This window comes from Lepidochelys olivacea (genome assembly GCF_965140295.1).
Source record: "Lepidochelys olivacea isolate rLepOli2 genome assembly, chromosome: 6".
NCBI lineage: Eukaryota > Metazoa > Chordata > Testudines > Cheloniidae > Lepidochelys > Lepidochelys olivacea.
Genome location: NC_140416.1, coordinates 88,589,226 through 88,616,346, shown reverse-complemented (window position 1 = coordinate 88,616,346; position 27,121 = coordinate 88,589,226). Strand labels below are relative to the sequence as shown.

Here is a 27,121-nt window from a genome sequence, read left to right as displayed (position 1 = left end):
GATGTAACCGGGGTACGTAAGTTTGGGCTTGCTGATTTCTGAGAGCAGGGGTCCACTCCTGTCCAATAATTTTATATTTTTATAAAACATATTCATCTTTTCTATCCAGGAGATACACAAGAGTCTTCAAACACCACATCTCAAATGCTTTGGTTTTCTTCTTGTTAGCAGCATTAGTTTCCCAGGATTCACATCCATAAGTTGCTATGGAAAAGAAATTTAAGCTTTTCTCCAATCTAACCGTCATACATTTCAAGATGCCACAATTTTCCCACAGTTTCATAAGGGAGGCCATGGCTGTGGGAGTCATCCCTAGTGCTCTGATTTGAGAGGCCTTCTAGGCTGGATGTGTGTGAGCCCAGATAACTAAATTCATCTACAGCTTGACTGTGTTAATCGTGATGTCCGCTTGCATCCTTTTATTGATTGTGTCAACGAATGTGCATTTCATATTCCTCGCTAGCTGTTTTTACAGACTCCCAGCATTTGTTGCATTGCATCAGCAGTTGCAGCAAGAGTGTTGTATCAGCATATCTGCGGTTAGTTTTAAGAAGTGTCCACCAATGGAAATCTGAGCTCCTTTCACTTTATCAAAACCTTCCAGGGCTTCTCATAATAAATTCTCTGTATGTATTGAAGAGACTTGGGGACAGAAATACACCCTTGTCTCACAGCCTGCCCAATGAAAAACCACTTGCTGTTGCTCAGTGTTGTTTGTACCATGATCTGTTGTTGACCGATGCAACTGGTGATGACTTCAATGAGATGCTTTCAAATCCACCTATCTGCCAGTAACCTCCAGAGACCGTCATGTCAGACGGTATCAAATACTTCGGAATAGTCAATGAGACGTGTTATCAGTGGGTTATTGTGCTTCCTGCATCTTTCAGTGTTATAACTGATATTTGCTATTTTATTACATAGGCCTTGTCCCTCTCTGAAACCAGCTGTTGTTGTGTTGGTGGTGGCTCTATCCTTCACTTTGTGATCCTGAATTATGTAGAGCAGCATTTCACTCACGTGTGATATCAGGGAGATGGTGCTGAAGGGAATAGAACAGCCTGCAGTAACTTCCTTTGGTAAGGGCAGAAAGATTCCTTTCGTCCAGTCATCTGGCCAGTTTCCAGTCATCCATACGTTAAAGCAAATTTTCCACATGAGTTCAATACCATGATCACCAATTACCTTTCAGCAATTGTGCTGGTACGTTATCTAGCCATGGTGCTTTCCCAGGCTTCGTTTCCATAATAGCTGACACCACTGCCTCTCATAGGGTTGATGGCTCCAGCTCTGTACTCGTTCCTATTGTCCTGTGTTGTAAGTGGTTCTGAGGCATACATATTGGCACAGTAATCTCTCTACCTGCATTTGATGATATCACTTTCAATAAGAACTCTGCCATCATGATCTTTTATTATACTCTCTCGCAGGAAAATCTTTAGTAAGAAGTCTGACCAGTATACTATGGGTAGGCCCCTACCAAATTCATGGCCATGCGAAAACGCATCCCGGACCATGAAATCTGGTCTTTTGTGTGCTTTTACCCGATACTAAACAGATCTCACAAGAGAGACCAGCATTTCTCAAATTGGGGGTCCTGACCCAAAAGGGAGTTGCAGGGGAGTCACAAGGTTATTTTAGGGGGGTTGTGGTATTGCCACCGTGACTTCTGGGCTGCCGTCAGAGCTGGGGAGCTGGAGAGCGGCGGCTGTTGGCCAGGCACCCCACTCTGAAGGCGGCACCCCGCCACCAGCAGTGCAGAAGGAAGGGTGGCAATACCATGCCGTCCTTACTGGTGCGCTGCTGCTGCTGCCGTTGGCTCTGCCTTCAGAGCTGGGCTCCTGGCCGGCAGCTGCCACCCTCCAGCTGCCCAGCTCCCAAGGCAGCGCAGAAGTCAGGATAGCCCCCCCACACACACACACACAATAACCTTACAATAACCTTGCGACCTCCCCCTCCCCCACAACTCCTTTTTATGTCAGGACCCCTATAATTACAACACTGAAATTTCAGATTTAAATAGCTGAAATCATGAAATTTATTAATTTTTTTAAATCCTGTGATCATGATATTGACCAAAATGGACCAAGAATTTGGTATAGCTCTAACTATTGGGGAGAGGGCAGTTGCCCTGACTTTGTGACTTTTTTTGGAAGGGGTCTCTAGGAATATAATTCTAATTTTAAATTGAAACCCTCATTTGGGATTGTTGGTAGAGAACATTTCAGAAACCAGAAAGATATCATAAAGTCACTTAAGACTGCATACTATCAGTATAAAATATGGGGTATTATTTAGACCGTGGCATTCTGAAGACAGTATCCTTTCAAAGGATTTGTGTAGCAGAGAAATTTGATGTATTTTTTTGGGTGGGAGACTTGTGATATGTGGGAAGGGGGGAGGGGTACTGAGCTTTGGAGTAGAAGGTCTGATCATTTCAATGTGTAGGCACACATACGAGTCTGTTTGAGAGACCAGGATATGTGCAGATGTAACTGCAGTGTACAGGAGTTGAGTAATGTAACAGCACGCTCATAATGTGCAGCAAGAATGGAGAAAAAAATATCTGAAGCTATCTTCAAAAGCCTTGTGTCAGGTTTCAGGAGCTGAACTTGCTCATGTTATGGATACATCTGACAGAAGCTTGAAAGTATTCCTCTGTAAGCATGGCTTTGGATTTTCAAATCTCAGTCCATCTGCAACCCTGCATTTCAAGTCAGAGGTTGAACTTTCAGTTTGTTCTGCTGTAATGGTAAGTTCAGAAAATAAAACCTTAAACAAACTAAATTTTGGTTTGCGTGCTTACCTTATAGCTGTCTTTTTATCTTGTGCCTCTTTGACTTCAGCATATTGGCAAAGGGTAGCAATATTGTCTCAGTTGATCAGTTTCTTTACTGAATTCTCTTTCACAAATTCACTAACTCTGCTTTGTTGTTGTGGATTTGCCAGTGAGCCATGGTCTACTGGCATGAATCTTTTATAGGAGCGTGTGATTACCCATGTTCCAGACAATCTCAGTACAAACCTAATTATTATGGAAGAATTAAGGAATCATTTAAACTCTTGCAGCTCATAAAAGGGTCATCTGTTGTCCATTCTGCAGCAGTGTAGCCAGAAAATATAGTAATCTTGGCCGTGTTAAAGGGAACTCTGAGGAAGGAGATACTGCAAACAATTGCTGGTTGCAGTTCAAATTTTAAATAACTTTGCAGTTTAGTTAACACTTTTATATACAAAGCTGGTCCAAATATGTTCATAATAGAGATGGCACAAGACTAACTACAGTTATGTGGTACATGTGATCTATGGTGGTCATTTTGCTCATGGTTTTTCCTTCATTTTTTTTCCAGGCAAGGAATGTGTGCAGCAGTTGGCAGAGAACACCAGGTATTTCAGGAGGCGGCTGAAGGAGATGGGTTTTATTATCTATGGAAACGAAGATTCTCCAGTTGTGCCTTTGATGCTGTACATGCCAGCAAAAATTGGGTAGGTTCAGTGGAGAAAATTCCCCATCCATCCACTTGACCCAGACTTGTTAGGAAGCTGGCTTTTTTTCCTGGTCTCTGTGCCTACTGCATGTAGAACTGCCAGAGACATGTAGAATACTGCCATGTTCTACAAGTGCTCAGGAAGCTCTCTTCGTCTTGGTTTATACTTGGAAAGAAGCATTTGAGAGAATGACATTTAGAGGTATTTTTTGGCCTATGAGCAAAAGGGAGAGGAGTAAACTCCAAACTGTAGGCAAGATTTGGTTTTGTGTTGCTCTTGGGATTCAGATATGGGACTAAGGGGGACATGCAGCTAAGAGATGAGGTGAGATCTGGTAGAAATGGAAGCCACTCCTGGGCGTGATGTGATGGTCACAGAACCACATGCGGGAGGTACCAGGTTCTGAAGTGGTTTTGGTCTCAAACGGATAGTCCCTCGATTTACAGCTGTTTAGGTCATACTTTTTTGGGGGCCTTGTGCTGGGAATGTTTACATTAGAGAGGATATGAATAAGAGGCTATCAGAGATGTACACAGAATAACAAATGGTACAGAGAAGGTGAATGGGTAAATAGGAACATCCCCATTCTCCTAATTCAAGAACAAAGGGGAATTCCATGAAATTGAAGGGCAGCAAATTTAAAACCATTTAAAAGGAAGTACATTTTACACAGTGCATAAGTCCATGAAACTCATTGCGAGTTGAGGCCAAGAGCTTAGTACAGTACAAAGAAGGGTTAGATTTTTTTATATGGATTGTGGAAACTTTCACAGTTACATTAGGATTATAAACCCTCATGCCTCTGGGGTATAAGACAGCCACTATCTGACAAGGATTAGGAATGAATTTTCCTTATGGGAAGGTATTCCCTGTCTGTCCATTATGGAGATTCTTGCACCTTCCTCTGAAGAATCTAGTTCTGGCCACTGTCTGGCATACTGTCAATTGTCGATCTAGTCTGCTACCTAGTCAAGAATGGCAATTGCTAGGTTCTTATGAGCACTTTTGAGCAGATGCCACAGCGTACCTTAATTGCATTACATTGGTGAAAACAATCCTTTTTTGAAACTGCAGAGGCTTCTGCTTCAGGGATAGGCAGCAGGGGGGAATTCCTCTTATAGTCAGACTCTGGAGTGTAAGTCCTTGTTTTCCATCAGAAAGATTTTCAAGCTTAGGTTACAAATCCATTTAGAAGCAGCCCACTAAAAGACCAGCTCCTGCCAAATATAATCTTTCAGCTTTGTTAGAACTTAATACAGTGAAACCTTTCTGGGAAGACCACCTCTGGACTGAACAAAAGAAGCCTTTGTGAGCAGGCATTCTACCTCAAAGAGAAGGCAGTGGAAAGTCAGAACTGCAGCCTGTCAGGCACGCTTCACCAAAGGCCTGTGTGGTTTAGTGTACTGAGACCTTTACGCTGCTGCTCTGTCTCTGCTTCTTCAGTATCACTCTCAACATTCCTCATTGCTTTCTCTTGCAGTGCATTTGGGCGTGAGATGCTGAAGCGAAAGATAGGTGTCGTGGTTGTGGGTTTCCCTGCCACCCCAATCATCGAATCCAGAGCCAGATTCTGTGTGTCTGCAGCTCATACCAAAGAGATGCTTGATACTGTAAGTGTCTGATCTTGTCTTCCTCTCATCCATGTCTGTACCTTCTCTAAACAGAGACGGCATTTGGCTGTTGGTTTTTGCAAGCTGGTTCTGTGTTCGGCACACAAGCCAAACAAGTATTCATAGCATCACAGAAACTAGAGATGAAAAAGATTTCCCTCTGGACAATACGTGGTTGTCTATGGTACATATTCTAGGGCTTTCCTCAGTACGTTTTTAAATGAGCCAGCTAACACTCTGTCCATCACTTCCCTTGAGAGAACTCCCCTTCCTCTCTTAAAAGGCGGTAATTTGTGTGTTATGGATAGTTAAGAACACAAGGGCAAGTGCTTGTTCCTTCTAGCCTTAGACTTGGAAGTTAGAGCTGGAAAAGACGGACTAGCTAATCGGGGCCCAGGAGTGCAGTGTTGTTGACATCAGGACATTACGTACCACTAGATATTCCTGGAGGGAATTCTACACCACTGTGCGCACACCGAATTCATGTCCCCCAGGAGACTTCTTTGTTTCCATGCAGAAAAATTATTTTCTGACAGAGAAGTGAAACGGAAGCCTCAAGAGCGGTCATGCACCCTTCCCCAGTAGTGTGGGCACATCATTTTAGGTGCCTGGAGCAGCTGGTGAAGAGGTAAATCACTGCAGGGGGACAGGGCTGGGGACACCCTGGCCTGTGGCTCCTACCCTGCACCAGGCTTAGCTACTAGTCCCAGATGGGATGAGGATGGGGGAGGACAGGACTTGCTCTTCCCCTGCAAGCAGCAGCTGAAGCTGGGTCAGACCCACTCTGCAAAAACCTCCCTCAGCTGCAGGAAGCTCTCCCTCCCCCTCCCCTCCCCCCCCCGCCCCCATCTTTCCTCAACTGTGGGGGAAGGGGTCACTGTATTAGGAGCTGCTACCCCATCCTCCCAACCCCCATGCATCCAGATCCTCCCACCAAGCCCCTCTTGCCCAAACCCCCACTCTGCTGAGCCTCACCCCCTGCATCTGGACCCCCCGTGCACCCAGGGGCCTCCTCCCTCTTGTGGAGCCCCACCTCTGCTGCACCTGGACCCCCCGCTGACCCCTGCACCATCCCAACGAGCCCCCCCACACCTGGACCCCCACCTCACTGAGCTCCAACTAGCTGTACCCAAATTCACACCCCACTAAGCCCCACTTTTCCAGCACCCGGACCCCCTGCCAAGCCCCATACTCCACACTGACCCCCCACACACACCAACTCCAACCACCTTCACCTTGACACTCCTACACCCCCCACCCCCAGTGAGGCATCCAGATTTTCACTCACTCACTCACTCTGAGCCACCTGCGCCCAGATTTCCTGACATAGAAATCCCTCACACCACACCTGGATCCCTCCACACTTGGAGCTTGCCAGGCTGTACCCGGCACAGAGGGGCGGGGCCTCGGGGTGTTCCTGGGGTAGGCCCAGCCCTTGTGCAGTGTCAGGGTCTGGTGCAGCCTCACTGCTGAGTCTGTTTCCCAGGGGGGCTGCAGGGTGATCTCCCACCTTCATGCCTATGCTCCCCACTGCCATGCTGGAGCCTTCACATTTATTTATTGACAAATAAAATTTGCAGAATTCCCTGAGGAGTAACTGGAGTTAGAACTGTCACCCTTGCTAAAGCCTCAGAGGTGAAGGATTGAACACTGTCCTCAGATGTCCTCAGAACGCAGTCCACCTGCACGTTGGCAGGTGATGGAGGACTGCTCTGTTGCACCTATTGTGGTGACTAAATTTATTTCAACAGATAGTTGTTTAAGCTTGTTGTCTTTGAAGGACAGGCACACTGTATGTAACCCAGTCCAAGGCTATGTCAAAGCTCCCAATGTTCTGCAGACTCCCTGCTTCATGGTGTGGTTCCATTAAAGCTTTCTAGGAGCTTCATAAAGTGATAACTCAAGTGATGCTTTTCCCTTTGTACTGAACCCAGTACCTCAGAATGGCTCTAGGAGGCGCTGTGCTGCTGGAGTTACTCTTTTCCCAGGAAACTCTTTTGGGAGCTCCTCCTAAGCACTATCTCCTATTTTCTTTGGGAGAGAAGGGGAACTGGTGGGCAAGGCACTCGAGATCACATCTCTGTGGCTAGAGACGTGTAGAGTCAGAAAGCAGGAGAATATTTAAACACACACGGTTTAGACAGCTTAGTTAGGTCACTAGCATATACCCCGTAACTGTATTGATGGATTATAGCCAACTGCGTTGTCTCAGAAGTGTCCAAATACGAGTAGGTAGTAACAGTTCTATATAGTGTAATAGACAGGAGTTGGCAGGTGAGCTGACAGTTTCCAATGTGTTGTCAAAAACCAAGAGCCTACCACCACAGCACCTTTAGATCAGCAGCTGAGAATTCAACTTGTTTGGTTTTTGTCTTTGCTAGGAAACCAATAAAACAGAATGGTATAAGTCATGTATGTGTACACACAATGCATAAATGAATGTGCAATTTTATAGCAAGCTTAGATTCAGTTATCTTTCCTCACCACAGTTACTTATTCAATAAAGGATTTACTGCACTATGCGTCACTGATCAGACTCATCCCCTTACAATTATTTAATCAACTAGGCAAACAGGATGACATGCATACAAGTCACCCAAGTGTCCACAGTCTCTTAGGCCTTGTCTACACTATAGGGGAAATTCGATCTAAGCTACGCAATTTGAGTTAAGTGAATAGCATAACTCAAATTGACGTAGATCTACTTACTGCGGGGTCCACACTACTCAGTGTTGATGGGAGAGCAATCTGCAGACGATCCCCTGGTAAGTGCAGACAAGCCCTTACAGCTGGTCTACACTGGGAACTTACATTGGCATAGCTACGTCACATAAAGGTGTGGAAAAATCCACATCATAGTTAAGCCTACCTAACCCTCGTCAACAGAAGAATTCTTCCATTGACCTATCTACCACCTCTCAAGGAGATGGATTACCTAGGCCAGTGGTTTTCAACCTTTTTTCATTTGTGGACCCCTACAAATTTTCCAGTGGTGGTGCGGACCCCTTTAGAAATCTTAGACAGTCTGCAGACCAAGTTGAAAAGCATTGTAAGTTGACAGGAGAACACCTCCTGTCAGCATAGGTAGTGTCTGTACTGAAGCGTTTCAAGTGTAGACAAGGCCTTACTCTGTCTCTCAATTCTACACTGTCTGTTGTCTCCTCCTGTTGTCTTAATTTAGAGTAAGCACTTTGGGATGAGGTGTCCATCTATTTGTTTTCTCAAGTATGCTTATGATGCTATTGTAAATGAATAAATAGTACTGTACCCTTTCCATTCAAAACAAAACCATGCTCCTCTGTTGTAAGCATACTTTTCTTCTTCCATCCTGTTCACTAGTAGCATTCCAACTGGCCAAAGAATATTTCAAATCTTATTTTTTCTCATGTTTATTTTTAACTATTAATATAGCCAATAATAGTAATAACGCTTTATATAGAACTTCTCCAAAAATAACCAGGTGCTTCAATTTAGAGGAAATTATTAAGGCCTGGTCTAAACTGGGGGGGATCAATCTAAGTTACGCAACTTCAGCTACGTGAATAACATTGCTGAAGTCGACGTACTTAAACCTACTCACTGCAGCATCTTCGCTACGGTGAGTTGACTGTTGCCACTCCCCCGTCGACTCTATCTGCGCCTCTCGCAGCACTGGAGTACAGAAGTCAATGAGAGAGCGCTCGGATCGATTTATCGTGTCTAGATTAGACGCAATAAATCAACCCCTGCTGGATCGATCTCTGCCCGCTGATCCGGCAGGTAGTATAGACATACCATTTGTCTTATTGTGTCTTTTCTGATGTAGAGGGGGAGTTTGGTAGCAAACAGCCATCAGAGGTTAAGCACTGGCTGCTGGATCTGATCCCTCTCTAACTGATTGCAAAAATACCAAAGAAATATTGAATCTGTGATAGAATTGGGGAGGGCTAGCAGGGGGCTTGTCAGAGCTGAGGCTGGAGAGGGAAATTGGGTAAAGTCTACACTTATATGCCTGGAGCTACCAGTTCTATTATCCGGACACTTTCCTAAACAAATTTCACCTAATGTTGGAAGCTTGTATGAGGGAGGCTTAACTTATAAATGATGATTTATAATGATGATTCCCTTTTCTTATTAAATAAACCCACACAATGGGCAGCAGTTCTCTGTTACAATTTATAATTGTTTTATGTAAATAAAATTTCCTTGCCTGAAAATATTTGGCTCTGGATTAGAGCAAAGTCCCTCCTAACCTGCATCCCTGTGGGCTGGTGCTTTCTTTTCAGTGATGAAAAATATATTACACTTTCCTGAAGTCAGAGTTCACCAGTGCTGTTTCCTTTGTAGTCTTTGCTAGTGACATGATTCTTTTTGTTTAAAATTAATAAAATCCTAAATCTGAGTTCAAGAATAACAGTTCTTTCAACAGAAATTCAACCTTAAATTGTTTCCATATGGGGCCTTTCGTTAAAGCTCTGGTAAAACATGCCCACTATTATACTGAAGTCCAGCTTCTTCCAGGCTTGTCATTCCCCCAAATTTTGGAGCGGATAGTCTCTTGCTGCCAGATATAACAAGCATGAGGGGCCATTGTTTAAAGAAACAAAAACTTGAAATATTGATCCAGGAAGGTAAATCTTGTAGAAATACATTAACCCTTCCTGCGAACACCATTCTCAAGAACAGGAGATTTGGACTAGACAATCTCACAATTAGAATATTAATCCTACGTATGGAATTAGTGGATCTCTCATGGAACGGTTGAGTATATCTGTATAAACAAACTTAAGCTTCAAGCACCATTATGTACAGTAATACTAACCCCAGAAGTTCAGAAATCATGAGCTTGGCCCAGAAATCATGACTTAAACCAAAAAACCTTGTCTTTTAAAGTTTCTTCTAACTTTTGAACTCGTCTCATACGTACTAGGGGATGAGCAAATAGCATTGCTTACTCTTGCAAAACTACATTAAGGTGACTTTGGCTCTGGCTGCAGAAGTCCTTGGTAGAGGACCCAACTGAGATCGGGGCCCCATTGTGCAAGGCAATGTAAAAATGTGTAGAAAGGCAGTCCCTCCCCCAGAGAGATCGGTCTAATGCAAAGCATGATAGTGAGTTTGTGATATGAGATCTGGAATTTGGATTAATCAAACTCCTCTCATATAGGGGCCATCAAACATCCATTAGATGGGAACAACTTCAGTCCCTGCTGGGCTGGCCAGGGTTCAATAGGGACCTGCAGGTGAAAAGCTAGGTAGTTCATTTCCACTGCCCTAAGGTGTCCAGTCCCCCATAGCACTAATATTACATCTTGGAGGATGAGGCTTGCTTCCTGGAAAGATATGTTTATTAAATCAAGTTTTGATCACTTTGGAGCTTACACAAGCAGTGTTGTCTATTCAGAACACCAGCAAAATCTGCCGCTGTGCTCTTAAAGGGATAGCTCCCATTTTTGTCTAATTGTTAACTTCCCCATCTCGGTCTGCTAGGTTTTGTTGTAGGGTCTTTGGGACATGGACTGTCTTTTTGTTCTGTTTGTACAGCACCTAGCACAATGGGGTCCATGACTGGGGCTCATGTGCATTTTGATAATATAAATAACCAAATCAAAATAAGAATGCATCAGTAAAACATTAGCACAACATGCAAATTCACTTCTAAATATTTTTTTTAATATAAAACAATTACAGTAACTATTCTAGTGTCCATACACTTAATATTTATACTTGTGTATTTTTCACCGCCTCATGGGGCACTAACAGAGCTTGAATCTACAGATCCTATACACAGACCTCTCTGTGGACCAGCCCATACAGGATTACACAACTGTATGTGAGACAGAAATGGAACATTGGGCATCAGGATTCCTGGGTTCTGTTCCTGCTCTGGAAGTAGATTATGGTCAAGGGGTTACAGAGCATAGCCAAATGTAACAGCACTCCAACTTGGGTTGTTTGGAGATTGGGCATAGACCTCTTGATGTAAAAAGCAGGAGCCTGTGCCTTCGAGCACCAGGTCTCGAAGCATGAAAGCAGTAGCAGAGGCATAAACCTCTGTATGTGGTCTGACCACCAGTGGGTAACACTGAACCCCAGTTAGTGTGGGTGACATAAGTGCCTCATTTGGCATGTTTCTTCTGAAAGGCAGTGTAGCAACATGAGTGAGAGTTAGGTGGGCATGCATGCACACACTTCTTCCCCAAAATCCTGTGAAGGCAGGAGCTCTTCCTGGGGCCAAAAATCACATTACTCACGAGCTGGTGGCATTGTGTTGCCTTGAGGGCATAGGTGCAATCTGAGACAGTATTGCAAATCTGTGGGGGAACTTGCCCTTCCAATGATGAGCCCACAACCTGAACGCCTAGCTGTTTGTTTGGGAACCGTTCAGGTTCATCCATTCATGCATTCCAAATGGCCAAATTATATGTAAGATTCCACACCCAGCCTTGACTCTTGCTGTTAGACTAGCATGGCTTTCCCAGGAATATTTCAGGTGAGGTCCATCCACTTTGCCATCTTTCAGTGGCAGAGACATGATCTGGGGGATGTGGCTAATAAAGAATCAGATTCTTCTAAGGAGCCACGCACTCCTCTTATGCTGCACAAATAAAAATATTTTATTGAATGTAAAGCCTGAAGTAAATATCTATTTTTACTTGAGAGCTTCAATCTGTCATAGCAGCAGACCCGTTATCTATTCCGCTGAGCCATTATGTCTGCTATGCAAAGGTTGTCATGTTTGGATGCCTGAGCAAGTTAACATAGATGTGCTTTGATGATTTAGACTTTAGACCCCAGGTGCTGTCTGTTTCAGTTAGTATTGTAAAGATTCTTTGCTGCAGAGTTGCATATTGTTATGCCATGTTAAGTCTTTGAACCAAAAAAAAAAAAAAATCTTCGTCCAATTCTAAAATTTGAGACTGATTTTGATTCTCCCTCCCCCGACTGACATTTTTACCTTTAATTCAAAGTCTTTTGAACCATTGGCTTGATTGGCCAGCAACATGTCTTCATCACTTATCCTGATTCTATCCATGTCACCTGGGAAAAAGCTGTCCTTTGCTAATTTGCCTCGTTTATGTAAACTGGTGCAATTTAAAATATAGACAAGGCCTGATGGTGTTGTATAGTGCACATGGCACTAGTGACTAGTATCATGAGGGAAAGTCTTCAGTATAATAGATTCTCTTCTTAGGGAGGGTCTGTTTTGATGACTCTAAGGTAGGGTTGCATGTGATGCTAAAAAATTCACTCCAGTCAGTGGTGACCAAAAATCATAGCTGTTTGATGGCCTGTGTGAAATGATCTTAGTCCAGTTTGTAGTAAAGTGTCCATTGCAAAAGAAACACCATTGCAGTGGGCTTCCTGTGTTAGAAGTTTCCATAAAATGAGAGTGAGCTGCTCATCCTAAGATCCGAATGTGTGACAGACCAACGCGACTTTACTTGCAATACAAGCTGATGACGATAAGCTTAGCGCCTGTAAGAAACTTTACACTTTTGAAAGTGCAGTGCTAGTACTAAATAAATATGTAAGGTGTTTGTGTAAAGTTTTCTGCCACTTAGTTTGTATATCTGATGTCAGTTTACAGTGCTAAACTGAGTACAGTTGTGTATTTGTGACTATGGTGTATATGGGTCTAAATGGAGTGGATATACCTTGTAATGAGGTACAGTATGAGGATGTGGAGACTGAGAATTGCCTTTTGGGATAGCCCTTTCGGGGTTTGCATTAAGGCACACGGTGTATTGGGGAAGCTTGCTTGCCATGCTGCTGTCTTCCACACTTGTTCTGTGCATAAACATAATATTTCATACTCTAGGGACAGTCAATTGTCAGCTTTACACTAAAACCACAATAAAATGATTAGGGAGAAGCTTAGTATTGTCTTTAATTTGTGACAAGGGGCAGCATAGCAAAACCTTGCTCAGTTATAGGGTTGCTTTCAAGGTAGTCTATGCACTTAGTGTATGTCAGAGATGCAGAGGTAGCTGTACTATTAGGGGTTTCATGTCCTGATTCTCTCTGCTGATATGTCGTGGTCTCTCCCCTCTCCTAGGTTTTAAAGGAATTAGATGAAATTGGGGACCTCTTGCAACTGAAGTATTCTCGTCACCGGTTGGTGCCTCTCTTGGACCGGCCATTTGATGAGACTACGTATGAAGAAACAGAAGACTGAACTCCCTCCACATGCCTTGGGGCATTCCCACGAGAGACTCTGTGGCACAGAGGCCACGCAATCCTTGAACCACACACTTCTGACTGCTTAGCATAAAAAGGACATTTTTTTCACAATACTGAAGTAGCCACATCATCTCTAAATGGCAATTTGTAAATAGTAAAACAGCTTTGATTCTTGTATCTTCAGGGTAGGGCCCTAGAGAGATGCTTGGCTCTATTTTTTTTCTTGTTGCTTTTTTAATTATTTATTTGTCACTGTGAAATCACAGTGACCCTAGTTGGCACAGATGCCCCACGTACACTACTAGTCTCAGGAGTGCCAGCTGAAATGTCATGTCTGCAGCACGGCACTGTTGTGGTAGCACTTCCAATTTCACTACTAGGCGTCTAACTTTGCAAGGGAGTGATGGGCTGGCCAGTTTGTTCAATGGAGATCTCCTAGAGAAACTGTTGATAACTTGTTTAATCTATTTAACAAGACTCATAATCAACCAAAGCTTTTTCCTTTTGCATTTACTTACGTTTAAAACTTGAGTTGTCTTTTTTTAAATAATAAACATGTTGCTGACATGTCACTGACAGAAACATTGTTCCAAAATGTTGGCTAGTTCCACCAGCCACAAGCAAGAGACCTCTCTGGACTTCACCCTTTTCCCCCTAATCTGGCTACCAGATTGATTCCTGGTTTGATGCCAAGTATTGTCATTATGGGGGGGTGGGGTGATGGAGAGCTTTTCTGAGTAGGAAAGATCTTGCCACTGTTACTTTCCTCATAGCTCTAACTCATGGCATAGTCAGACCTCCATTTCCGAAAATGAATCTATTGTGGCTCACTTCCTCATGTACGAGCAACTTTGCTTTGCTCAAGCTTAAGAGCTGTCCAGGTCTGTTAAAAGATGATCAGATGATTGACAGGTTATAAAAAAAATATATACTCAGAATTATAACTAAAACCCCCAAATCTTTCTCTTCTACTGGAGAAAGCTCCCATTTGCTATCAGAACCGGAATTGCATGGTAAGAAGGGTATAATGAGCAGCTACATTTATTTGGGGCAGTTCTGCAAAAGAAATCTTAGTGCACAGCAATGCAGTTAACTCCAATGTAGCGTGTTCAGATTTGGTTGTCTGAGACTCTCAGTATATTTTGTGAAATTGGTTTTGCAAAGATTAGTGTCTTAAAGCACTGAAAGAGACTGCAAAGCCAAGATCTACAATTTGGTGTGGGGGTCCCTCTTAAACTTGATCTGGTCATGATGCTCTTTGCAGGTGGCAGTGACCTTTAGAATGAGATTCTCAGTTTTCAAATGGAAGCACAGTGTGGATCAAGTCCATCTGTTTGGTGCAGCAAAGCAAAAGATAACTTTTTAAGTGTGATTGTAGTTCTGTAACTTTCATTCTGTGCCACTGACAGAAGTGGCACTCTTTGATCACAAAGCCAAGCAGATCTGCAGATACTACGTGGTGGATTAAAGCAGTATCACCTTCTGTTTTATAGAAACCCCATTTTATAACCTAGGCTATGTCTACACTGGCACTTTTGTTGGTCAGAGGTGTGGAAAGAACACATGGCTCGTGAGGGGTGGTTTTAATTATACTCACGGGAGAGCTCTCTCCTGTAGGCATAGAGCGGCTACACGGGAGACCTTAAAGCGGTGCAGCTGTGCTGCTGTCAAGTCTGTAGTGTAGACATAGACTTATGCATCTTGCCCCATGCTGTATAACTAACCCTCAGAAACAAATTGTCTCAAGTCTAAAAACAATCATTTTTGTTGATTTGAAGTGCAGTAGTACAAAATCAGAAGTTTTAAAAATGTAAGTTGAAATTATGAATTGAAATAGCCACAGATAAGTCCTCCAGTATATCAAATCCACTGGAGATGTTTTGTTTGCTGGAATTGATCATCTATCCATACAATATGTCGACACCTCACATGTGGTCATGATACACCTAGAATAGTTTCCTTTATTTCTTCAGTCATGGAATAAACTGCAAAGTCCTGGAATGATCTGAGTTTATTTTGCCCCTTTGACCCTCTTCACCTGCACTCTGCCCATTAAGTTTTCTCAGCCAGGACTGCTTGTAACATTCCAAACCAATGAGTAGCTCAGATAGCTGCTGCTTTTTAAAAGGTCCTATCATAAAAATAGCTGCTGTTTTTTTTCCCCTCTGCTCAATGTGTCAGGAACCTGGATAAGATCATCCCAAGAATTCTGGATCAAAGCTCCAGGCCTGGTCAAGTGATACCTTTAAGGACTGATTTCATACAAGCTACCAGAGCCAGAAATAAAGGCTGTAGGTCAGTGGGGACCTGGGATTTTTGCAGCTTCTCAGGGCTGTACAGTGCACTTGTATCCAACCCCATGTGATCAAGCTACTGAACCTTTACAATTGTGAGGTGCTGACTCCCAGAAAACCTATTTTAGGTTCTGAAAATGTAAGTCCTAATTTCTTTCCCTCTTCCTGTGCATTTGGTCTCTCGATGCTAAGGCAGTCTGGCTTTGTAGACAGAGGGTAATGAAAAATACTATTACATTACCTTATTAAACTCCTTAAAGTATTTCTAACACAGGTTTGCTGTTTTTAAAAAAAAAAAAAAAAAAGTCTCAAAATAGTTAATGTGCAGTTGGGTTCTATGACAGTTGTTTGGGATGACCTGTGGTGATAATGCCATTACATCATGGTACACCAGCATATTAAATACTGTATCCATTCCTAAGACTTGGCTCAATCACACTCTGTCCAGCTAACACTGTGAAACCACTTGATTAAATTTCAGTCTTGGATCGCCCTGGGGTCTGTGCTGCATCCTGTATGGGAAGTGGGATTTTTTTTTTCTGGTTCAGGAGGCCCATGTTACTTCAGGAGGATGTGTTTGGCCAAAGTCTGATAACTAGATAAATTGCTTCTAAAAACATGTTAAGAGCTTGAGATTTGACACATTGTGTTCAGGTAGTCGTGTTTTAAAAGCTAGGGAAATCTTTCAAGGTCCATTGAAAATTTCATCCCCAGAAATGAAAGAGCAGGTCCCTGCTGCATCAGACTATGCTTGCCTTCATGTGGAAACGGGATGGCAGTGTACCCGGAGGCGGGGGGACAGTTGCAAAGCTTTCACCAGAAGTAAAATTCATGCCCTTTTTGTCCTTGCCAAAGTAGTAAATGAAAGACACTCTTAGAGTGAAATGAGAAGGAGAGAGGCTGCTTAGGATGCAGACCTCAGGCCCTGCCAACTTTTATGAGCAGCTTTAATTGAAAATTCTGTTTTTTTCCCTGCTTTTATATAAAGAGATGCATAGCTCCAAGACAGAATTAAGGCTGGCCTTGTGCAGAGGGTTTCTCTCTGTACTGTTCCTTCACTGAATTTTGACCCTTGTCATGCAACTGCATCTCTGGAGAACGGAGTTAAGGAAAAGAGAAGAAAGCTTACTTCCTGAGCTGGAGAGGACTTTAAAACACACACTGCTAGTGCTGATGTCTGTTTTATTAAACCTAAAGGGATTTCCAGTCTTACACTCAGCTTTAGTAAAGGGAGGCCACTGTGCGCTAGTGAAGGATGTGGTCCTTGCATCCTGCTGGGGACTGGCCTTCCCCTAGTGGGAGATATTTTTCTAGAGTTAAGGAGGCACCTGAAGTTCTCATGATCTGTAGTCGCCATTCTATTTCTTTTAGTTCCTGTGGGAGAGAGGGGGCAGCTTATGTTTTTGGTATCAAAATATCCAGGATTTGGTTTGTACCATAGGAGACAAGCATTTGTACAAAGTCTCAGCGTGCACGCTATTTTTTTAACACGGTTTGATTTCTCTATCTCTGATGTGCACATGTCTTTTTACTTCTGAGGATCAACTTGAGAGGTTTTTTTTCCCCACTCTGGGCCCCTGCTGTTACTGGTAAAGAACACTTTGCTCCAATCCAGAGCTCCCGGGCGTGAGCTGGTCCAATTCCTTGTGGGGGTAAAAGCACTTTCTGCACCCTCCGTTATTGCCTGTTGCAGTCAGTTATCAGGGATAGGTAGAATGTTTCAGCAAGGGAATTGCAGCATTTTCCTCTTACACACCTAGAGAACAGAAATACCCCTCACCCTGTGTCATAATTGCACCTGCCTGCCGAAAGCAGGCACGGGAAGTGTTCCAGTGAAACTAATGCAGCCCAGTGCCATTCATGCGAGGGAAATCTGGCTTCCTGATCCAACAGTGGACAGTGAACAAAGAAAAGATTACCATCGCTTTCTCCTCTCTGCTGTATGGAAGGCTTTTCCACATGCTTTAGAGCAGTGATCCTGAAAGTAAGAGTGCAGCTCCCACTGGGTTGAAGGGTCTGAGCCTTGCCTGCTCCAGACCTCCTGAAGCTCCATATAAATGGAAATGCTCCCTCCCATCTGCTGGCCACCTTTAACTCCCTTCCCCCTTTGGAAAAGTGTTTGGCTTGTTGCGTAAACGGGGCAAGAGGAGAGGTTTTTTTTGGCCTCCAGGTATTTACAGTCTAGGACTCCTACTGTCTATTAGTGAGGTTAGTTAACCGTTCAAGTGAAGCAAAGGAGAGGGTGGGAGAAGAGACATGGGGAGTCTGATCACACATAAGAGGGTGTCCTGCAGAGTTCTAAACTGCTACCATGGCCACCTTTCTCTCTCTGCAGACAGTACGGCCTGTGGAGACGTGTTGCAGAACGTAGTGCTCCATCTTAACCACTATAGTTATGCTCAACTTTTGAGAACGTTGAATGCTGGAACCTACAGTCTCCATCAGTTGCACCTGTGTATTGAAGAGTGAGGCAGCTGCAGACTGTTCCATTTTAACATAAGTTCAGCCTCAGGGTACCGGTAAATCGCTAACGTGACTGTCAGGTGTAACGTTGGCTGTCCCAGGACTAGAGCTGGAACTGAAGTGGACCACCATCAGGTGAGAGAAGCAGTCAGGTGTAGTCCATTTAACTTGAAACCATTTTTTAAACTCGGTGTAATTGTGGTGACTTGTACTCCTGCAAAGGTTCCCAGTCTTGCAAGCTGTTTTCCTGTCCGAAGGTTTTGTGTGTGGGGCTTGCACGCATGGGAAATGTCTGTCTGGGGGAAGTATTTTGGGGTTTATCTCATGTTAACGTGCTTTGTACTGAGCTTGGAGCTCTACTGTTCCGTCTGTGTCCCAAAAAAGAGTTGGGTGGGGGAGGAGGGATGACTGGACTGTACAGTGCGTACTATTAAAAGGCCTTAAACTGATTTTTTTATATGAAGAATTAATAAACTGACTCTAAAGAATACAATAGATCTTAACCCGCAGATATTCTGGACTCGTAATTAACCAATAGAGAATGTTGTGTCTTGGGGGTGGGAGGGGTGGGTTTGCTTTGTGTTCAGCCCTGCCTATCAGCAAGGTTTGTTTAATAAGCAGAAGAGGCATCTGTACACAAGGGTCAAGTGCAGTCATTACAGCTCTGCATCAATGCTACTGCTTGGCAAGGTTTGGTGATCTGCCCCTGGGGCTGCTGGAAGAGAGGAAGGATTAGAGGGAGGCTGGGAGAGAGAGGTTTTAGCATGCAGGAAGTTGTGGCATCTAGCAACTTAATTATTTCTTCGCCTGTAGACAAGCATGTGTGTCAATGGAGCAGCAGGACTGGGCCAGGGGTTGATGCAGATAGAAATATCGCTGACCAAATGAAGTGTGCTGTAAACCATACAGACACTGTATGTGCCCACTGTTTGCCAAATCTCACCCTGTTCAGCCAGTGTTTCTGCAGTCCCCTAACAGTTTCTGTATTAAGCCAAAGGCATTTCCAGTTTTTCAATGTCACTCCAGAAGGGGGCTAATAAAGGTCTGCGAGAGAGCAAAATAACTAGCATGGAGCCTGAGGCTTTAGGCTAGCTGCCCCAAAGCTAATGGTGGCCCATATTTCCATAGCCCTAGGGTTGAATCACCACCCAGTCAAAGCTTTTGAAGTCTTACATTGCACAGTGTTCCTTTGCCTCTGCATTGCGATAATGTACATATATATATTGGATCTTTTGTAGATATGAAACATTTTAAATGACCTTTTTAATGGGCTTCCCCAGAATATTTTGTGCCAGATATTTACTTTTTTTTACACTGTTGAGGATGAACATGAAGCTGGGTACTGTGTGGGCAGGGAGGGAGAAGAGAAGCAGATGGTCCATTGACTATAAAAAGGGTAACAATGCATGTTAAAAACACTGGAGAAAAACAACTGCTTGGAAAAAAATTGTTCATATATAATCTGTTCTACATAATAAAGAATTCGGAAAAGGCCTGGGGAGTGTGTTTGCTTTTTACAAATGTTGACAAGATTTCTGCCCTGTAAGTGGGTCAAGAAGCACAAGCTGTTGGGCTTGCTGTCGGAATTGCTGGGTAAAATTCTATGGGCCTGTGTTATGCAGGATGTAATGGGCTGCTTTAGAAGAAGTTGTGGAGTTGCCCCTCAGCTCTGGTCTCATCCCTACTCGCAATACATTTGCAGCACTGTCTTAATGCCAGTGAAGCCTCCAGGAGGGGGTTTTAATCTGTTCCAGCTTTGGAGCTCAACTCGCATCTCTGCCTGGAAATACATGGCTCATTTCAGATCTAAATTCAGCCATCTGTAAATCAGAGATGTCAAGTCTTTGAAATTGAGAACAGCCTGGGTCTGGTATTCCAGCACAGGTGCTCAAACTGGCCTATAGGTGACTGAATACTGATTTGAGCAGGCAAATGAGGCAGGATTGGGACTTACTGTTAGCATTTTCTCATTGGGAAAATGGATTTCTGTTGTCCGAAGGAAACCCAAACATTTCTGTGCTTGATCTGCAAGGAGGCTACGTCCCTTTTGGATATGCTATGATAATGAATACTTCTCAGTTTTTATTTTTCCCCCAATTCTTGCATTTTCCTCTGAGTGGCTGGATAGGACTCTGGTTCCTCAGATGTTTGTCACCCTTTATAAAGGCCAGTGCAGTGGTGGATTAGCCACTGAGACAACAGGGCTCGTGCCCAGGGGCCCTGGAAAAAATCTGCCACTGGGCAGCAGAACCCCGGAGTCTTGGCAGCAGCGCTGGGCAGGGCAGGGGAAGCCCCAGTTCCCTCGAACCTGCTCCCCAGCAGCAGCGGCAGGTGGGCAGGACAGGGGAAGCCTCCCATGCCCCTAACCCTGTCCCCAGCAGAAGCTGCAGGACAGGGGAAGCCCCTCACGGTGGCCCCTGTCCCCACCAGAAGCCATGGGGCAGCAGGGCAAGCCCCCACACCCAACCCACTCTCCAGCAGAAATGCCGGGAGGGGCAGGAGAAGCCCCAGCGCCCTGACCCTGGTGCCCTGCAGAAGTGTGGGGAGTGGCAGAGGATGCTGCAGCACCCTGACCCCCGTTGTGGCCCTGGAACTGCAGGAGCTTTCACTCCCTGCTTTGCCCCGGGGCCGTGGCGCAGGGACAGAGCTTCTCCAGTCTTGGGGCTGTGGGGGGGAGGGGAAGGAAGGGGGTGGTAGAATGGGCGGACCCTGGGTAGAACAGGGGTGGGCCCTTGGGAAAGGGGCAGAAAGGGGTGGGGGTGTGGGTGGGGCTGCAGGTGGAAGGGGGTGGGGAAGGGCTCTCCACTTGCTCTGGCCCAGGTGAGGTCTCAGGAAACCTTAATTCACCCTGGGCCAGTGGGTCCATAATCAGGTCCTTGGATGTTTGGGCCTAAACAATCCACGAGGCCCTCTGTTATTCCAGAGGCCCCTGCCCCACACACATGCATGAGGGTCCATAGAGACAAGGACAAATTTCAGAAAGGAAGGAGATAGCTGAAGAAGAGGTCACAGGAACACAGATTGGGGGACGGGGGCGGTCCCAGGCACAACTGGAGCTGGATGGTGTTCTGCATGTATTTCTCTCCTGGGGCTCTATGGTAAGTCTTAACGCTGACATTGTATGGGAGAGGTACTATTGATGATGATGCAGGCTCTCACTTGGGAGAAGCCATGGTAGCAATGGGGTCAGGATCAGCTGGCAATGCATCTCGAACTGATGCTCTTTGGAAAAACAAACTGTTCCACTAATGGATCAGAGCACTGGCAGGTGAGCATGACCTACTGAAAGGTCTGAGCCTTTCTCTGGAGCCATATTAGGAGAGAAGCAGCCATGTGCCAAGAAGCAGAAAGTCACATCCTCACATTCCATCTAAATTACATTAAAACAATGTAATATCAGACTGTTAAGAAGGTGATCCTGTCCGAATAGCACCCACCATTACCAGATAAAGGAACAGATTTTAAGATGGTTAAAGAAAACTTTGTTTGATAGCATTCTGTCTGGCAAGAAACCACTTATCAACAGTTGTGACTGTAAAATCTATACTTCTGTTGTTTTGTTCCCACTGCTCTATTGTTTATCTATATGGTCTCTGTCTGGTTCTTTGATTGTTTCTGCCTGTTGCATAACAAATTTTGTTAGGTGTAAATCGATGGTGGTGGGGTAGGATGGGTTAAAGGATTGTTTTACAGTATGTTAGGATTGGTTAGAAAATCGTTTAGTAATATTTTAGTAAAATGATTGGTTAAGGTACAGCTTAGCAGGACTCAAGTTTCATTATATAAACTGGGGTCCAAAAGAAAATTCTTGCGAACCAACTCCAGAACACAACCCCACGATCAGAGCTGCTAGACCACAACACACTGCCAACCACACTGTGCAGAAACTGGAGTCTCCCAGATGACCTGATCCTGACTGGCCATCAAGAAAAGTTAATCCACTTTATTGGGAGTGGTGAGCATGGTACGCTTAGCATATGCATTCTGTTTTGGTGACTGTTAATAAAGGTTAAATAGGATATTACTATGTGAGGCTCTTTCATTGGTAAAAGACCACACAAACCCGCAGAGTGTAAGGTTACGCCCTGAGCCCATGGAAGGGTAAGGGTGGGTGCCTAAATTAAGAGGGTTACGCCTTGAGCCCTAGGAACTGGGTAAAGATGGGTGTCCCTGGAGTGTGTGAGTAACAGAGAATTTTGTGCAGGTAACATTATGATCCAGCTTCTATCCAGGAGAGCACTTTAGAGGGGGTTTGGAGAAATTGAGACACAAGAGGTTATAAAGGGGCAGTTACAAATGGAAGAAAAACTGTTAAGATAACATGGATGGAGAGGAAAATCCAAACAGAAAAGAATAATATTTTGAAGAGAGTTCTGAGGTCTAAGGTCTTTCAGGCAGGGAGCACATCTTATTCTGGCTGGTTAAGTGCCACCCATGTGTGCACTGCTGTATCAATGAATTATTGGCAGTGAATTATTGAATTATTGACTATACCACACCTTGAGTCTATGATGTTAATGCTGGCTTGGCTATTGCTACACAAAAAATTAAAAACCTCCCCTGAATAGTCTCCTATCCTTGGATGACGCAGTGGGGCAGCATTAGTTAGGTCCAGAGATGAGATACAGCTGCCTTAAAATTCTGCGGAACATCCATCTTCCTGAGACCCTTGCAGGTAGGGATGGTCAACCACTCTGCCACTGCCTGGGTGATGGGAGGCTCTCTCACTACCATGTACACTCAGTAGCTCAGTGGGCTCAGAGCTCTAGCTTTTGCAACACTTGTGTTACAAAGATGTCTTACTAGGTTTTCATTGAATCAACCTAGTGACAGAGGATGTGGAAAAAGCTAATGTACTCAATGCTTTTTTAGCCTCTGTCTTCACAAACAAGGTCAGCTCCCAGACTGCTGCACTGGGCAGCACAGCATGGGGAGGAGGTGACCAGCCCTCTGTGGAGAAAGAAGTGGTTCGGGACTATTTAGAAAAGCTGGACAAGCACAGGTCCCTGGGGCTGGACGAGTTGCATCCGAGAATGCTAAAGGAATTGGCGGCTGTGATTGCAGAGCCATTGGCCATTATCTTTGGAAACTCATGGCAATCGGCTGAAGTCCTGGACGACTGGAAAAAGGCTAATGTAGTGCCAATCTTTAAAAAAGAGAAGGAGGATGATCCTGGGAACTACAGGCCAGTCAGCCTCACTTCAGTCCCTGGAAAAATCATGGAGCAGGTCCTCAAGGAATCAATTCTGAAGCACTTAGGGGAGAGGAAAGTGATCAGGAACAGTCAGCATGGATTCACCAAGGGCAGGTCATGCCTGACTAATCTAATTGCCTTCTATGACGAGATAACTGGCTCTGTGGATGAGAGGAAAGGGGTGGATGTGTTGTTCCTTGACTTTAGCAAAGCTTTTGACACAGTCTCCCACAGTATTCTTGTCAGCAAGTTAAAGAAGTATGGACTGGATGAATGGACTATAAGGTAGATAGAAAGTTGGCTAGATTGTCTGGCTCAACGGGTAGTGATCAGTGGCTCCCTGTCTAGTTGGCAGCTGGTATCAAGTGGAGTGCCCCAAGGGTCGGTCCTGGGGCCGGTTTTGTTCAATACCTTCATAAATGATCTGGAGGATGGCGTGGATTGCACCCTCAGCAAGTTTGCAGATGACACTAAACTGGGAGGGGAGGTAGATATGCTGGAGGGTAGGGATAGGATACAGAGGGACCTAGACAAATTAGAGGATTGGGCCAAAAGAAATCTGATGAGGTTCAATAAGGACAAGTGCAGAGTCCTGCACTTAGGACGGAAGAACCCCATGCATCGCTACAGACTAGGGACCGAATGGCTCAGCAGCAGTTCTGCAGAAAAGGACCTAGGGGTTACAGTGGACGAGAAGCTGGATATGCGTCAACAGTGTGCCCTTGTTGCCAAGAAGGCCAATGGCATTTTGGGATGTATAAGTAGAGATATTGCCAGCAGATGGAAGGACTTGATTGTTCCCCTCTATTCAACTTTGGTGAGGCCTCATCTGGAGTACTGTGTCCAGTTTTGGGCCCCACACGACAAGAAGGATGTGGAAAAATTGGAGAGAGTCCAGCGGAGGGCAACAAAAATGATTAGGGGATTGGAACACATGACTTATGAGGAGAGGCTGAGGGAACTGGGATTGTTTAGTCTGCGGAAGAGAAGAATGAGGGGGGATTTGATAGCTGCTTTCAACTACCGGAAAGGGGGTTCCAAAGAGGATGGATCTAGACTGTTCTCAGTGATAGCTGATGACAGAACCAGGAGTAATGGTCTCAAGTTGCAGTGGAGGAGGTTTAGGTTGGATATTAGGAAAAACTTTTTCGCTAGGAGGGTGATGAAACACTGCAATGCGTTACCTAGGGAGGTGGTAGAATCTCCTTCCTTAGATATTTTTAAGGTCAAGCTTGACAAAGTCCTGGCTGGGATGATTTAGTTGGGGATTGGTCCTGCTTTGAGCAGGGGGTTGGACTAGATGACCTCCTGCGGCCCCTTCCAACCCTGATATTCTATGAATCTGCCTCCTTTACCACTTGGCCTCCATCCTGCATGCTTCCGTCACAGAGGGTGGCTACACTGGCTTTTTTCCCCAAAAAAATATCAGGAGAGGGCTAATGGACAGGCCCCTGAACTGGGAGGCAGGAGACTAGTACTATTCTGCTGTCACCTTTCTCTGCCTGCTGCCCCCACCGGCCTGCCTTGTCTGTTTAGTTAGACTGTCTGCTTTTTTGCGTAGGGACTGTCCTTCACTATTATTTATACCATGGGTAGCACAATGGGGCCCTAATCTTGGTTGTGGGCCTCTTTGGCACTATCTTAATATAAATAACAGAAGGCACAATGACATGTATAGTAGGAACACTTGTGTGGATGGGGCTTTCGGTAGCTGCTGGTGTTTTAATCCCTGTGTGGCTGCCATCCATCTCTGCTTAGAACAGATCCATGTGGCACTCCTTAAAGCACCTTGGCTATACTAGACCCCCTATGCGGTGCTGCACTAGTGGATTTTATTTATTTATTTAGGGCGAGCAAGCCTTGGTTAGATAGGCCAAGTCCTGAGGATGAGTTCAAATCTCTCCTTGCAGCCAGGCTGACTTGCTAATCTTCACCTCCCATGCCCTTGTGTCCTGCACAGAGAGGATGCCCTCACATGGACCATGGCAATCTAATGAAAAGCCAAGTTCAGCTCCTGCCAGTAAAGGAGCTGGGTTGTAAGTCGGTCCAGCAGCAGCCCCAGCTCTGCCATAGAAGCTCTGCCTCCTAGGAGCTGCCAGGGGAAGATGCTGAGCTGAGAGGGCTGGAGCCCTCGGTTGTGTCTGACCATATTTTTAACCCTTGCCTAGGATTTCTCCCTCCCTCTGCCCTGCCCTGTTCCGGCTAGGGCCTGGGATTCACGGATTCATTCATTCGTCCATTCATTCATTCATTCATTCATGCGGTGTGCATGTGGGGACCCTCCTTCTCCAACGTCAGAGCAGCTGGGGGCTGGTTGCAGAGTCGCCGGAGAGCGGAGCCGCGCAGGAGCCCCGATGCCGCGAGCCCAGGGGGGACCTGCACGCGCGCTGCAAAGCCCGAGAGAGGGGCAAAGCCAAACGCCGAGCGGCGCTCGCAGGGTCCGGAGGGGAGAGGAGGCGGGAGAGGCCGGCAGCCGGGGGATTACATTGGAGGGACTCGGTCGGCGGAGCAAGGGGCACTTGGCGCAAGGAGGGAACGGGAATGGGAAGAGCGAGAGCGCCGGGATCCCAGCTCTGACGACGAGGGTCCTCACGGAGGGAGCTGCAAAGGGGAAGCCCCTGCCACGGAGGAGAAGCAAAAAGGAGCCTGCGGCGAGCGCTGCCTCGAGGAGGCGAAACCTCGGCCGGCTGGGGAAAGCTTCGCGAAGGGGAGAAGATCAAAGGGTTTGCAGAACAAAGAGCGGCTCATCCTCGGTTGCAAAGCCGGGGGAGCGAGCCCAGCCCAGCCCACCGTGAGAGGCAAGCGGGAGCCCGGCAAGGGACCAGAGGGGAAAGGTTTGCAGCAGAGGTGGCCTGGGACATGCAGCATCCGGGAGGAGAGAAGCGACTGGCTGAGCCCAAGAGGTGGAAACATTTGGAGGGAAACAGAGGAAAGTTTTGTATTGTCAGCAACCGCCGCCTCCAGTTTGGGGCTGGGGGGGCCGGAGCGCGTGGAGCCGTCTGATGCTGCGTCCCTTTGATCTGCGAGGAGGGACTTTATTTGTCCTGATGCAAAAGGAGCATTTTCCCAGCTAAAGGGGGAAAAAAGGGGGGGAGCCTCTGCCTTGGGATAAACGAGCACCGGGCTCTGGAACCGCCTGAGGAAAATCACCAGCCCAAGTGACTCGGGGGGGGGGGTGGGGGGGCAGAGAAGAGGAGGAAAAGAAATCAGAGTGCAGAAAGGATTAGGAAAGGGGGTGGGGGAGGTGAAGCCCTCTCCCTCGGTTCTTCCTTTCTTCTTTCCCCCTGCAAATCTTTTCAGAGTTATCCTTCAGCATCAGTGGCCCAGGCACCGGAGCCCGGGAAGGGCAGCTAAATGCAAACGTGATCAGCAAACTGCAAGAGAGATCAGAGGGCCAACCCCCGCCAGAGGAGAGTCCCCGGGAAGCCAGGGCTCAGGGGACTGCCAATAATCTCTCTCCCACACTCTGAGCGGCTCTGGGCCCTGCCGGGGACACAACAATACAGGAGCAGAAGGCTGGAAAGAGGATTGCAGTTTTCATCTGCACTTTTTGATCCTCCCTCTCCTACTCCTTCAGGGACTGATTTTGTAACATTAGCAGGCTGGATTCGGGGTGGGGGGGTGCCTGGCTGCTTGCCTTGTCTGTGCGTGGAGTGGTGGGTTGGGGGGAGGGCGGAGGAAGAGATGTCTGGGATCAGAGGGAAAGTTGTGCTTGTCCTAGGCTTCGTCTTCCTGACAACTCTTCTGGCGGTGGTGAGAGGGCTTCCCCTGAGGAAACAACGCGCCAGCAGCCCCAGGGAGCGGAGTCACAAGCTGATGGAGGTAAGGCAACTGGCTGCTGCTCCCTGCTCTGTTTGAGAGCAGAAGTGGGGCCCGGCGGTAGTTCTTTCTCTGGGTATTGTTGGGGG

General features: G+C 45.8%; 2 protein-coding genes across 2 annotated transcripts in view; both read left to right on the top strand.

The window, feature by feature from the left end:
* Positions 1 to 19,513, top strand: part of SPTLC2 (serine palmitoyltransferase long chain base subunit 2) — a 113,839-nt gene extending 94,326 nt beyond the window's left edge. Inside the window, exons 10-12 of the mRNA XM_084630294.1 lie at positions 3,351 to 3,486; positions 4,970 to 5,099; positions 13,138 to 19,513. Of these exons, the coding sequence (XP_084486420.1) occupies positions 3,351 to 3,486; positions 4,970 to 5,099; positions 13,138 to 13,257 (386 nt within the window). The 3' untranslated portion in view covers positions 13,258 to 19,513. The remainder of the gene's footprint in view (positions 1 to 3,350; positions 3,487 to 4,969; positions 5,100 to 13,137) is intronic.
* Positions 19,514 to 26,846: 7,333 nt separating this feature from the next.
* ISM2 (isthmin 2) overlaps positions 26,847 to 27,121 on the top strand; it is a 50,666-nt gene continuing 50,391 nt past the window's right edge. Inside the window, exon 1 of the mRNA XM_084631730.1 lies at positions 26,847 to 27,035. Coding sequence (XP_084487856.1) covers positions 26,898 to 27,035 — 138 coding nt within the window. The 5' untranslated portion in view covers positions 26,847 to 26,897. The remainder of the gene's footprint in view (positions 27,036 to 27,121) is intronic.